Source organism: Athene noctua, chromosome 2, assembly GCF_965140245.1.
Source record: "Athene noctua chromosome 2, bAthNoc1.hap1.1, whole genome shotgun sequence".
NCBI lineage: Eukaryota > Metazoa > Chordata > Aves > Strigiformes > Strigidae > Athene > Athene noctua.
This window is the reverse complement of record NC_134038.1, coordinates 41869376-41883206: the sequence shown is the minus strand read 5'-3', so window position 1 is coordinate 41883206 and position 13831 is coordinate 41869376. Positions and strand designations below refer to the sequence as shown.

Genomic DNA, 13831 nt, shown 5'->3' with positions numbered 1-13831 from the left:
TCCTTTTTCATTCAACTCTAAAATTGCCCTAAGCTCCATTATAAAATGCACAGTGCAAAAAGTTCACTTTATCAAATTAATGACTTAATGAAGTCATTAACAGTTTGAAATTTCCAGCATCAACAGCTTCACATTAATGCTAAATTTTTGATACTAATTAGTTTTGTTTCCAGTTAATCCCCCACCCTAAGACTCCAGCTTCGAGAAAGACACTGTTAAAGAACATAACCTTGCTAATTTATACATCAAGAATCTGTTATATGCAGGTCTTACCTGGTTACACAGAACAGAAATCCCTCCAGATGTATCCCTGAAATGTAAATAAGACACTTGAAGAGATGGGTGTTTCAGCTTTAAAAGGCATTAAATACATATATACAGCAACTCAAATTCACCTACCGTGTGAAAGGGTTATTTGCTTCATTATCTTCTGGGGCTTTTATACTAACGCAGTCTCTCAGTGGTATCTGCAGCAAGTTATAAAAATACATACTCCTTAAAGGATTTTTGAAAAGAATCTTAAGTTACCAAGAAATAGTAAGTTTGCACTGCTTACCTTGATAATGGGTTGGATATTGTCATCAGGTTCAAAAATTATTGACTTCGAACAGATTTTTAGAGAGCCTCTGAACTTTCTAAAAGGAACAATTAAAAAGAAAGTATGTGTTAGAGATACATGAGACTAGAACTACGGCTGTTTTGGGGCCAATCCTGTTTAACAATTTTATTAATGATCTGGAGAAGGGGATCGAGTGCACCCTCAGTCAGTTTGCAGATGACACCAAGTTGGGTGGGAGTGTTGATCTGCTCGAGGGTAGGGAGGCTCTGCAGAGAGACCTGGACAGGCTGGAGCCATGGGCTGAGGCCAACCGGAGGAGTTTCACTAAGGGCAAATGCCGGGGGCTGCCCTTGGGCCACAACAACCCCCAGCAGCGATACAGGCTTGGGGAGGAGTGGCTGGAGAGCTGCCAGTCAGAGAGGGACCTGGGGGGGTTGATTGACAGCAGGCTGAACAGAAGCCAGCAGTGTGCCCAGGGGGCCAAGAAGGCCAATGGCATCCTGGCTTGTGTCAGCAATAGCGTGGCCAGCAGGGACAGGGAAGGGATCTGACCCCTGTACTCGGCACTGGTGAGGCCGCCCCTCGATTCCTGTGTTCAGTTTTGGGCCCCTCACTACAAAAAGGACATTGAATGACTCGAGCGTGTCCAGAGAAGCTGGTGCAGGGTCTGGAGCACAGGTTGTGTGAGGAGCAGCTGAGGGAACTGGGGGTGTTTAGTCTGGAGGAGTCTGAGGGGAGACCTCATCGTCCTCTACAGCTCCCTGAAAGGAGGGTGCAGAGAGCTGGGGATGAGTCTCTTCAACCAAGCAACAAGCAATACGACCAGAAGGAATGGCCTCAAGTTGACCAGGGAAGGTTTAGACTGGGTATTAGGAAGCATTTCTTTACAGAACAAGTTGTTGGGTGTTGAAATGGGCTGCCCAGGGAGGTGGTGGAGTCCCCATCCCTGGAGCTGTTCAAGAGTAGGGTCGATTTGGAGCTTAAGGATATGCTGTAGGTGGGAACTGTGCTAGGAGAACGATTGGACTAGATGATGTCCAGGGTCTTTTACAACCTAGATGATTCTATGATTCCAGTAAATGAATGTATTTAAGAGTTTTGTACCTTTCATCTCTGCAACCTTTATTTATAATATGATTGGCTGTGTGCTGTTCAAAGTAATATTCTTCCAGGTTAAGAAGAAGCAGTGAAAACCTACAAATAAATAAAAATTTTTTATTCAAAAAGAAAAGACCATAACAGTATTCTTAATAAAATATATCAAGTGTTTGAGAAGTCTTCACTGATTTTTGTGCTGTGCTCCACACCCCATGAATGAATTCACTTAAAGAAGAAAGTCGTATGGAAAATGTATGTACACATGAAGATTGATTGATGATCTTCCAACATATATAAGGTTAGATATTTTGATTCTGTTCATGTGTCTTAGGTGGGAACTATCCTAACACAGGCTTTCCCCCCAGTAAACACTAGTTCAGCCCTGATCAGTGTATGCCAGTCAAAATACACGACACAAAAGGAGGGGCAGGAACTAATCTCTAGGAGTGGAGGATACTGGATCTTTCTGAAGCAAAGTCAAATTACATTGGCCTAAACTGTTAAGTGAAAACATGGCCACAGTTTTTAAAACACAGCTGAGTGACTTGATGGATACCCTATGAGGAAGCATTACCTTCCTCTCCAACCACATTTCTGCACTTCCTGTGCATCAGTGCCTGTTCAAACCCACAGGAAGCCTGTTTATGGACTAATCCAGTAGACAAACAAACCTCAGTAACAATAACAAAAAAATTAAAATATTCTAAAGTATTTAATTGCAGGATCATAGTACTGCCAGTGCTGGTATGAGGTAAATGTAAATAGGCTAGATTAGATAGAACATGAAACTGTGTTCTCTAATGACTCAAACTGCTGCAAGTGACTAAAACTCACCAACTTTACTAACAAGGTGAACACACAGTTACCTATGCATTTCAGCTGTGGGGAATGGCACAGCAGGAGGAGGCAGAAACATCTTGTATCACTTCAGTTGGAAGTACAACAGCTTGTTTATTTGCAGCGTGGGTCTGATCTGCAGAAGTACTTAGTATTTATTCACATCCACACTTTGAGCTTTTTGTACTGTGTTCCTGATGTGCTTCACAAGAAATGCCTGTGACAATGCTAATAAACGCCAAGTGTTCCCAGAGCAGTATTCAAATAGCAGTAAACATGTCGAGAGTTCACAAAATGAACTGACTGTACTGAATAGCCTGCTCGTTAAGAAACCATATTTCACAGTAGAAAAACCAGCATTATTGGAAAATACATCTTGTTCATGTAAGATTTGTGTTGCGCCTGTTATATTAAACAGAACATAACAATAAAGGTTTACTGTAACTACAAGTAACAGTGGGTCTATATACTCAAAACTGCTTGTGTCCAAGACACTTTTTCCTAATGCATTATCTTTACCTCTCCTCTTTTGAAAACATATATTTTATGATGCCATTAAGAAACACCTGATGTTAAAATGTTAGAAACCATATGTTAGAACAGTATACACCATACAAAACTCCCTAAGAAAATTCAACACAAGTCTCAAAAAAATCTCTTCACCCTCTATCCCAGTTGCTGTTGTAATGGTCTTAAATATCTCTAGTTTCCAGTGGGGTTTTAGGACTTTGCCTTCACATATCCATTCTCAGAAGACATAACTTCAGTTGCCTTCCATTCCTCATAGACATCTGTTCTCCAAACTTACTGCCACCTAAGAAAACATGTCCTACCAACAGGTGTAAACTGAATTTCCAAGTTTGAGGCCTTGGTGCCTTTGAAGGAGCCAAATCATTCTTTTCATATTTATTTTGATCACTCACCTTCTGGAAGCTAAAATAGAAGGTCTAGTCCAGCATTTTGAAGAAAAAAACAGAATATTTTTTAAAGAACATTTCTGAAGAAAAAATTTGAAGAGAATTTTTGAAGAAAAAACTAAGAACAGTCTACCAGCTAGGAGGGAAGAGGAGTATGAAATCAAAGCAGCTTCCACAGTTACCATTAAATTTCATATTTCAACACATCATCCCTTTGAAATCATCTGGGACAAACTTAAAATACCTGGGATTTTGCAAATTCAGATCGAGCAAGTGAATCACATTTTGATTAAAAGCTTTTTAATAAAGCTGTGTTGGGATAGATAAAAAAAAATTCATCATCAGAATGTTTTTATTTCTAGTATACATAAGCATACACCCTGAACTTATTATCCACAAGCCAAAATATTTAAATAAAAAAAGAGTTAAGAACAGAGGTAATACCCAGATTTGTTTGAAAAAAATCTCTCTCATCAGGGGGCAGATACTATTGACATAGGGAACAACGATCTTCACAGCAATTATGTTCATGGTCCCACAATTTTTCTTCCAAGACAATCAGTAATGCCTGTTTGATAGAATTATATATCTGGAATTCTTAATTCTTGGGCTCTTTCTTTTGTCTCCACCTATTCTTTTGACAAACTCCCCACATCTTTATACTCTTTCCAAATTCACTTGTTGGCAGCACTGGTAATTATTAGACTGTCCTTTTAAGTTTTTGCTAAATGCAGGAATCCTTCATATATTCAAGATAAACCATGTTTTTACATCAAAATATTGGCTCTGTTATTCACAGTATCATGCTTACGTAAGCCCAAATACATAAACCAAGATAATTCTCTTTCAAGTTTTTGAGGATAACTATCCCCTAGAAACTGTTGTTTATACTGCATTTATACTCAGCATCTTATGCATCAATTCACCTTCCCAAAATCAGAAGCTGTGTGCTACTGGGAAGGATTTGAGGTACATTTCCCTGGTATTATTCTCACTCCTAATGAATCAGATCATAGAACTATAGAATGGTTTGGGTTAGAAGGGACCTTAAGATCATCTAGTTCCAACCCCCCTGCATGGGCAGGACACCTTTCACTAGACCAGGTTGCTCATGATTTCATGAAAAAAATAACACTCAAGTTATGCACAACTCAAGAATAACTCTTCATATAAGCTCAATAGGTACTGTGGGAAATTGTATGTTTTTTTCTTTTTAAAGACAATATTTACTAGCAGCATCCAGTCTATCCTTTTTCTATCAGTCTCTCTGTCTCTTCCACATGACTACTCACTACCCAGTTTCACAGAGACAGCATCGCTGTAGAGCTCCGTGCTGGAGACCAGCGACCTCCTGTGCTGTAACCTCATGCCACTTTCCAGTCTCAGCTTCCCTGTCTTGAAAAAGGGTTGTATTGCTGGCAGCTGTTAAAGCATTTTTCTCCAAACACTGTATGTCATATAGGCTAAGTGCATTTTCCACATTTTATCTTTGCCCCCACTCTCTCCACAAAGTCTTCCAGGTGGCCTTGCAGTCTCTTCTAAGTAATTCTGTATTTGTCTCCTACTTGCAAGTCTATTTCTTCTATTTTCCATTTCCTCTATTTTCAGGCTGCTATGAGTCAATTCTGCAGGCAGAGCCAGACATCACATCTCCACAAATACAGTCACCAGTTGCTACTCTTCTCAAGCACTCATTGCAATTGGGATGAACTTACATCCTGTCCAAAGATCCTGTCACAAAAACTGCACCTTTCAAAATTCCACCCTTCGTGGCCATAAAGCACCCCTCAAACCACATGATTTCACCGTCTGCTTCTTCATCAGCACAAAAGAACATATGATTAAAGACATCATTAGCTAAGATGAAATACTGCTAATTCTCTTTTCTGGAATCCAACTGCTTGCATACACATATCAAGTCTATCTTTAACTCTTTTTCATGATACTGTCATTGTGTTCCAGGTCCTTGGAGCTTTTCACATCTCCTTTTCTCTTGCTATTCTCTTTCAATTGCTCCTGATAATAGTCCATCTTACCTTCATTTTCACAAATACATTTTCAAGTTCTAGTTATGATACCATAAGTGCAACCAAAACTTTCAGACTTGCATCTCAACTACTGACAAACCAATCTAGACCAGTTCCAGTTACTGCTAATTACCGACTTTGAAGATTATGAAGCATGATCTCTGGAATAACCTTCTGGAATTTCTCAACTCAACTCAGTCCTTAAAGCTTAAGTATTTAAATTTCATTAGTCTGCATTATTAATCCATAGGGTTGTCAAAAAAAAAAAAAAAAAGGAAAAGTCAAGTTTCATCAGGTGTTACCAGAGTACAGTCAGAGCTTTTTAACTTCACAGAACAGACTTCTTCCATGTAAATAAGTAAGAGTCACTGATGGTTACTGTATCAACAGGGTACCTCTTGAGAACCATCACTGCACAGGATGATACTTCAGGCTTGACAGGAATTTTAAACAAGCATTTACAGACAGCAAGGGAACAGATCAGTCTCTGGTATGTTACATGAGTAGGCAAACAGTGTTATGAAGGCCTGAAAAAATAGGAAATCAATCACAGTAGCTATTATAATTAAAGCAATGGGGATCTTCAACATGTAGTTAAGCAATTGGACTTTAGACTGACTATCTTTCAAAGAGCTAAAGAAGGTATTCCAAAGACACTTGTGATAGCAAGATAAACTGACATACAAAATTTATATACTATCAACAGCTATGTAGTCCTATGACAGGAATTTGTACACACACTTAGTATAGATCTAAAAGAGTAATTTAGTTCTTCTGTGCACTACAGGAAGGAAAAAAACACCAAAAAAACAACAAACAATAGTAGGAAGAGAATGCATGATACCCTGTATAAGAAACTGATTAAATCTGTACAGTTGAGAACTGTATTTCGGTCTTCAGCCACTGAGCAGCTGTACTGTACCCTGTGCTGAGTAATTAACAGCACATGCTGTAAGCCTATGACTTAACCACACTGCCCTGGAAGAACAGCCTGGATCATAAAACCCATGTCAAGTAAAGTAAGACCAAGCAAGTCTGTTCCCAGCCTATTCTCCCTTGCCTTCAAGTCTGACCCCAAGACGTTAAAAAACCTCAACCTCAGCAACTAGGCAAACTGGTCTTCCAGTGAGGAGGACTGCATAACTTCAATAATGCAATTGGTTACCTCCCAAAAAATAAAGGAACCTATCAAAAAATTATAATTTTTCTCTCCAAAAGCAAACCATAAGTATTAACTAGGAAAGGTATAAAAATACCAGCATATCTAAAACAAAAAAGTTGGGGATTCCTTTGTCCTTTTAAATTATCAGCAAGAACTAGTAACTGTAAAAAACAGTTCTGGTTCTAACACAAACAGTTGTGGTTTTTAATAAAAAAAGCAAAGGGATCTTCTGCATGTGCCTGCTGTTCTCAAACTTCGCACTCTTTAATACTGTGGTAATCAAATATCAGAAACTATTCTGTTTCGGGCAAACAAAAAAGGACCAAGTTTAAGATATTCTTCTTAGCATCAGGAAGTGGTTCATTTTAACACATTTTCAAAATGTATAACCCAACTGTTACTTGAAACTTCCCAAGTATAAACAATTTAATAAGCATTTACTAAAAATCAACTTAGAGAAGGGTAATCCTATATCTTCTCTTGGAAAGTGACTCAAACATCTATTGACACAAAATCCTTTTAAATCAAGCAATAAAACTCACACCTTGAAGTGTATTACAGGCTATTTTTATGCTGGCTTCCTAATGAAAACACATTTACCAGGTTTATGATCACAAAGTTTGTGGTCAGCATGATATTTAATAGCTCACAACAGACTGATGAAGTTGTTAAACGACAGTCATATCTTCAGGGATCATTTATAATTTTCTTTTGTATTGAACTTAACATACTAGAGTATTTAAAAAAAAAAAAAAAGCATTACTTTGAAAATGACAAAGAGACAAGATGTTCAAAGAAAGCTCAAACTCCATGAAAGTACCTGTTAGGGGTCAGAGTTAAAAGACATTCAATGCATAATACCATAGCTTCTTAACACTCTGGTCTTTATCCTCAAAGTCTCACCACTAGCAACAGGCTTTCAGAAAACTTCTCAGAAGATGATACATTCTTAATACATATGATAATTTGAAAACTGGATTTAAGAAAAAAATAAGCTTTAGCAGCTTCACTGGTCCAACCTAGCCCACTAACTTGTAATGCAACTACTTACGGTTGTGGAGACCATCCACTTCTGACTGAAAAGACTGTCATGTTAGCAGCTAGATCAGAATACAAGCTTCCATTCAGAGCTGTGGAGTTTCCCCAGGACAGCTTTGCACAGATTTAGTAACCTGAATAAGTCCATGGAAGGGAACATGACATACCAGAGACGGTGCAATATGAGGGGGTCAGGGACAAGAACTAGGTGGCCAGGAAGGAGACCCTAGCCTTTGGAAGGCAGCAAGCCTGTGAAGCAGTTCTGCCATCAGAGATGCTGAGAAAGAGGCAGTTTCACTTGCCCAGCTGAAATACATGGGTAGGCACCACTCTTACCAGAGCAAACCTTTGACCTTTAGAGTGGGTGGAAGGGCACTTAAGATGTTACATCCCTGGTTTAATGCAAACCCTGTATTAGAAATCAACAGCAGAAGCAGATGAGGAGGGGGTGGGGAGAAGAACATTCTAGTTCAGGGAACATCTTCTATTATAACAACTAACATAGCTGGAAAAAAACCCCAGCCAACTTTAAAGAACATAAGGAGCTTCCCAGATCTGAAATGGAAGGAAAACTGTTCAGTTACAGTTGTGTGTGTCTGTCTGGGGGTGTATGTTGAGGGGGCAGGAGGGGAAGCACTAAATAATCAGTGTAATGTAGTCACACACACCTCCACACACCCCCAGACCATCCAGATAACTTTAATGAATGTTCTAACAGCCTTTGTGTTGGAACATCTTCAATTCCCACTCAGTGTCAGAGGTATACAGAACCTGGTGGAGTAAAGGGTTAATCTTTTAATAGTGTATGAGCTGTTTGAGCTTAAAAGGTAAGCACCTACACTTAAGGGGAGAGGTAAATTAAAGCATGCTAATATAATTTTGCTTTAAGACTTATTTCAAATTCCTGTCTTTGTATTGTCCCAGAAAAAATACATTGAGAAAATCTAAAAAATTAATGTGGAAGTGATGTGGAAGGTATTTTCTTGTGAATGGAATGAGTAGTGGTTTGAGAGGCAGCTGGGGGCGGGGAGGAGGCAGGGGGAAAGGCAAGCACCTTGCCAAGAAAAGCAGAACTTAGCCTACAGCAGTAGGAAGGGTGACACTGGTAAATGAACAAAGCAGTGAAGAACTCTGGTTTCTCTCTTCCAAATACAAAGTTGAAAGCAACTTGTTTATTTTTGCCTTTTTTGAAAAGCTCCCATATAATTGCTACTCAGAAAATGGCTGAGGAATATGAGTCAGGAACACACCCAAGATGCATAGGAAAACTAGGCATGACACTAAGTACCATGAAAACACATACAAAACTTCAGCCCATATGATGTCATCACCTACCTATATACAAGGCTTGGGAACCCAAATGGCACCCAAACATTCCAAGCATTGTTCAGTGTATGCAGTGAAGAAGCAAATCACACTTTACATACTATAACCTGGTGTTTATGAATCCTGGCAAGATGCTATAAAATATTATCCAAATAAAGAGTATGTTGTATCAGGATGAGTCTACTTGAGAATTTTAAAACATGCTTGATGTTTTAAAACACTTCAGTTTGAAAAGATCTCATCTGAGATCCAACAACACGGAGGGGAAAAAAATAAAACTCCCATCAAACACACAATTTATCTTATGTACCAATGTCACCTATCAACTGAAGCAGTGGACTTGTCCAAACAGGACACATGAATGAATGCACAACAACCAGTGTCTTGGCAAAATCCTGTTTATACCACCCAGAGAAAGCACCCCATTGATCCTGCTTCAAATTCTCAATCTGTAATTGAATTCTTAACATTTCCATCCCTTCATCAGGAAAGCACATGATGGAAATACACTTGGACATGAGGGTTTCAAGTGGCTGATGCGACACACCATGCACAATCACTTGACCTGATACTGGAAGTACAATCCTTGTAACAGAATGACATTGCCAGGGATGAAAAAGCAGGCTAGCCCAAATCAGCAGTAGCCCAGAGCTATGTAAAACCAATTCTAAAATTAAACCTCCTCCTAATGAGAGCAAAATATCTATAGGCCAGCTGTAGGACTCTTTTGCTGATGTTTGATTAAAAACCTTTACTATGTAAATTTTGTCCTAAGAGAGTAAGATAAGGTTACAGATTAAAAAAACAAAAACAAAACCCAAATGCCCAAGCAACTGTCATGCAAAAATATCCATCCACAGGTCCTACATGCTGCCAGTGGGTTGTTTCACGTGACCGATGTTCCCAGCAGGAGAGATGCAGCCCTTGAACAGGAGGCCAAGCAGCGTCCAAGACAAATCAGCAGAACTGAGTTATTAAGAGCCTCTCTATCAAGCGTTAGACTTGGCCCTCTTTGGGCACATCACCAACAGAACCAAAAACTCGATTTGTAGAGAGAGCAACAACCTGAGCCAAACACTAAACCATTTAATTTTAAGTTTTGCAACTAAAATTGTTTGTAAAAAAGGATTCCTACTCATGAATGCCAAATTATGTAAGCATGCACACAACACTAATTAAAAAGGGGCATATCTCATCTTTCTTTAGTCTGAACACCTGGGCAAATAGGTGTTTCATCTTCAAATTCATATTCAAAAATAGATGTCTATCAATACAGAAGAATTTGAAGGGAAAATTCCTGCCAGAATGAACCCTGCTTAGTAAGGATATGGATTTGTTTAATCACATGTAAAGTAAAACCTGCTGCTTGTTCTCAGAAAGCGCACACAGGACATTTCAGTATTTTCTTGTTTTCTTCTAGAAAACTGCATACAGCCAGAAAAGCAGGTTTATGTAACCAGAAATTAAAGCAGTCCAACTAATTAGTTAAGTGATCTGAAGAAAAAAATTGTATTTCCTTTTAAAACTGATCAGATCTTCCTTCTCTCCCTAAAGCAACTGCATGAGAAGATTAACTTTTTACCTATGAAGTTTCACAGTAGTCTTAACCAGAACTTTCATAGCTTACGTTTTTTTAGGAAGCAAGGTACTACTAACAAAAAAAAAAAAAAAAAAAGCAACAACCCAAACAAAAACAAACTACACACCAAATGCAGTTGCCACAAAGTTGCAGAGACCGGCTCATCTCACTAGAAAATAACTACATCAAAATTACATAAATCAAGAGAAGCTTTGAAGCATAAGTAGGTATCTCTGTTAAACAATTGCCCAGCAAGAAGGTGAAAAGAAAAACTTCCAGAGGCTATTCCTTCAATTAAGTGATATAAAGAGGGGATGGGTTTCTTGAACTGTTTTAAGGCAGGACTATAAAGAAAACAGGAGACAGAATTTGGAATTTCTCATCTGATATTTCAGAGTGCAAAACCTTTTAAATTACTAAAATGTTATTAAGATTTCCTAATTTAGAAAAGCACAAGAAGAGAAGGAGGGGGTAAGACCTGATATAGCGTACAAAGTTATCTACAAATTTACTTCTGTTTCACACAATTATCAATTGTTAGGCAAGGGGAAGAAACAGAGAAAAGAGTTTACAGATATTTAAATAAGAAAAGCTACCAGTGCAAATTAGAACGACTCATCTTTCATGAAGTGCTCAAATTACAAACTCAAATAATAACATTCTAAAATGCTTCCAAATATGAGCAAAGAAATATATTTCTCATTAGAGACTTTCAATAACTGCAGAGCAGTAATGCTGACAGACACTGACATGTTGGTTTTGTTTTTAAAAGAGAGTTAGAACTCCCTTGGGTTCTTTGGGATGCATCTGATGAGTTTCGGCCTTTTTCTCAGCTTCTCAAAAAAGGGAGACTATTTACAATAAATACTTAACAGAGCTAATATAGTCATTCTTCTAGCTTTTCCTATACTTAAGATGTTTACTTCGAAATTTAAAATCCTTCTCTTTTCCTTCTGCACAGGACGTTTATCCATTCTCCCTACAGCCCCTCATACACAACTGAAACCACAGCAGCCCCCAAAAGCAACAAGGAGAAGACATACAAGATAAAAAGTGATCGAGAATATGTCTGTACTTCAAAAACACCTCAAAAGCCGTAGTGGCCTTCCAGGCTGAATAGCTATGAATCAGAATTTATATGGACAAAGTGAACCAAGCTCTTTGTCATGGGGTTTTCTCACCAACAATAAACCGTGCTGCGTAACCAGCAGCATCAGGAATTTGCACAGGACTCGTCTGATGTCCGGCCCCCGCGCCTGCTGGCCCCTTGGTTGTTGCAGAGGGAGGCAAAGAGGGAATCCTACTTCACCCCAGAGGAGAAAACCGTGTCCTTCCACTGTATGACCCGCACTGACGGTAATACTACTCTCACCTTATAGAGATTTCCTACATGGCAATATTAAGATTGAAAAGGGGTTTGAAACTTGGTGACAAGTCAGATGCAGATAAAACACACAAAGGAAAGCAGGACACTAGCTGAAAATAAGAGAGCAAATTCAGGATATACTCAAGCATGTGTAATAAGCCTTTCTTATACATTCAGTTAGCCACAGGAACACAAAATAGAGATTACAGTCGGAAAGCAGGAACGGGCTAATTGAATTTAACACTTTAAAGAACCATCACAGAGTCTGTAATTAAAGGGCTGGCAATACACTGATTATAATGTTCAGGATTAAAAATAATAAACTCCATCTATAGTGAAGCAGAGCTGCAACTCCGTGCCACTACTGAGAGCAAACAAATAAATAAAAATCTACACATGCTATTTCCAGGCAGTATGCACAAGGCGAGCTGCATTCATATTTTCCCAGCCTCGTCAGCCTTAACTCTCGGCGATCATTAGCCATCTGAGTAAAACAGCAGTACCACCGAAGGCGAAGCCCAGCACAGCATCTAGCCTCCGATGCCGGCGCTCCCTCCGCCGGGGCCGGCTGCCTCCCTGGAGGCGGCCCCGCCGGCCGCGGCACCCCGCCGGGCCCTTCGCCTCCCCGCCTCGGCGAAGGGGCAGGCCGGGGAAGGCGGAGGGGGGTGGGTGTGTGTAGGCCGGGGCACGGCGGCACCGACCCCCCTCGCCGGCGAGGGAGCGGGCGGCTCCCCCGCCCCCGCCGCGGGGGCCGAGGCCGAGCCGCGGGGGCCGGCGGGGCAGGGCTGCTCACCTCTCCTTGGAGTACAGCTCCCGCTCCAGCCGCCGCTTGCGGATGAAAGCCATGGTGCCGCCGCCACAGCAGTGCAGGCCAGGCTAGGCCAGGCCAGGCCAGGCCGTGCCGTGCCGCGACTGAGGGAGGCGGGGAGAGCGGGCTGGCCCGCGGCCGCAGGCAGGCAGCCGGTCTGGCGGGCCCGGCCGGGGGCGCCCGCCCCGTTTATACCGCCGGAGAGGCGGGGGAAGGTGGTACAGGCCGCCAGGGAAGGGAGCCTGTCGGCACCGAGGGCTCTGCGCCCTCGCCCGGGCTGCCGCGTCGCTGCGGCCCTTCAGGGCCCACGAGGCCTGGGCTGGGCAGGGGCCGCCGGGCGGCCTGGCGGCGGGGAGGGGGGGCGCTCACCACGGGAACGCAGCCGCCCACCCACACCCGTCCCGCCATCCCTTTTCTTAAAGCTTTTGTCTGTTTATTTCTATTGTCGCTGGCACGGAGGTGCCACCCGTGTCCATGTCTCACGGCAGCGGGGGCTGGGCGTGGAAACGCGGGGCCCGGGGCGACGGTGGGCCCGGCCTCCTGCCGGGGCGGCCACGGAGTGTAACGCCCGGGGCGAAAATCGTCTTCGTGTGCTTTAAAGAGGGAAGCGCACGCTTTATTACCTAGCGAAAGGGTCTATTTACTTGCATTTAAATAAAAGTTGTAAATACAAAGCCATTGCAGTGATTTCCTTCTGCCGGTAATGTGTGTGACAGATGCTGTTCGGGCAGGAGGTAAAGATCTGCCAGGTGTTCAAAACCTAAAAATAAAACTCTGCGAAGGGGGGACGTAAATAAAATCCCTTAGTTCATATAAAACACTTTGGTTCATATAACTGCTATTGTATCTGAGCAATTTATAATGTGTTTACTGACACGATCTCTTGTGAGATAGAAAAATACAGCTATTTGCATTTTTACAAGTAAAAAAATGATTCACAAGAGGGAATGTAATTTTTCAGATAGGAGTAAAAAGATTGATAGGTTTGTAGGCCTCAAGAGATTGTCTAATCTAATTTGTTCTGAGGCTGAATCAGGTATATGTTGATCAGTGTTACTCAAACATTTTCAATTTGCAGATCCATAAACATGGGTGTGAGAAGTGGTGTATGTAC

The 13831-nt window shown here is 41.1% G+C and overlaps 1 protein-coding gene across 1 annotated transcript in view; it reads right to left on the bottom strand.

Moving 5' to 3' along the window:
- Nucleotides 1–12915, bottom strand: part of NSMAF (neutral sphingomyelinase activation associated factor) — a 39577-nt gene extending 26662 nt beyond the window's left edge. Inside the window, exons 1-5 of the mRNA XM_074898923.1 lie at nt 12703–12915; nt 1664–1753; nt 557–635; nt 400–467; nt 274–310 (exon numbers count right to left, since the gene is read on the bottom strand). Coding sequence (XP_074755024.1) covers nt 274–310; nt 400–467; nt 557–635; nt 1664–1753; nt 12703–12755 — 327 coding nt within the window. The 5' untranslated portion in view covers nt 12756–12915. The remainder of the gene's footprint in view (nt 1–273; nt 311–399; nt 468–556; nt 636–1663; nt 1754–12702) is intronic.
- Nucleotides 12916–13831: the final 916 nt, after the last annotated feature.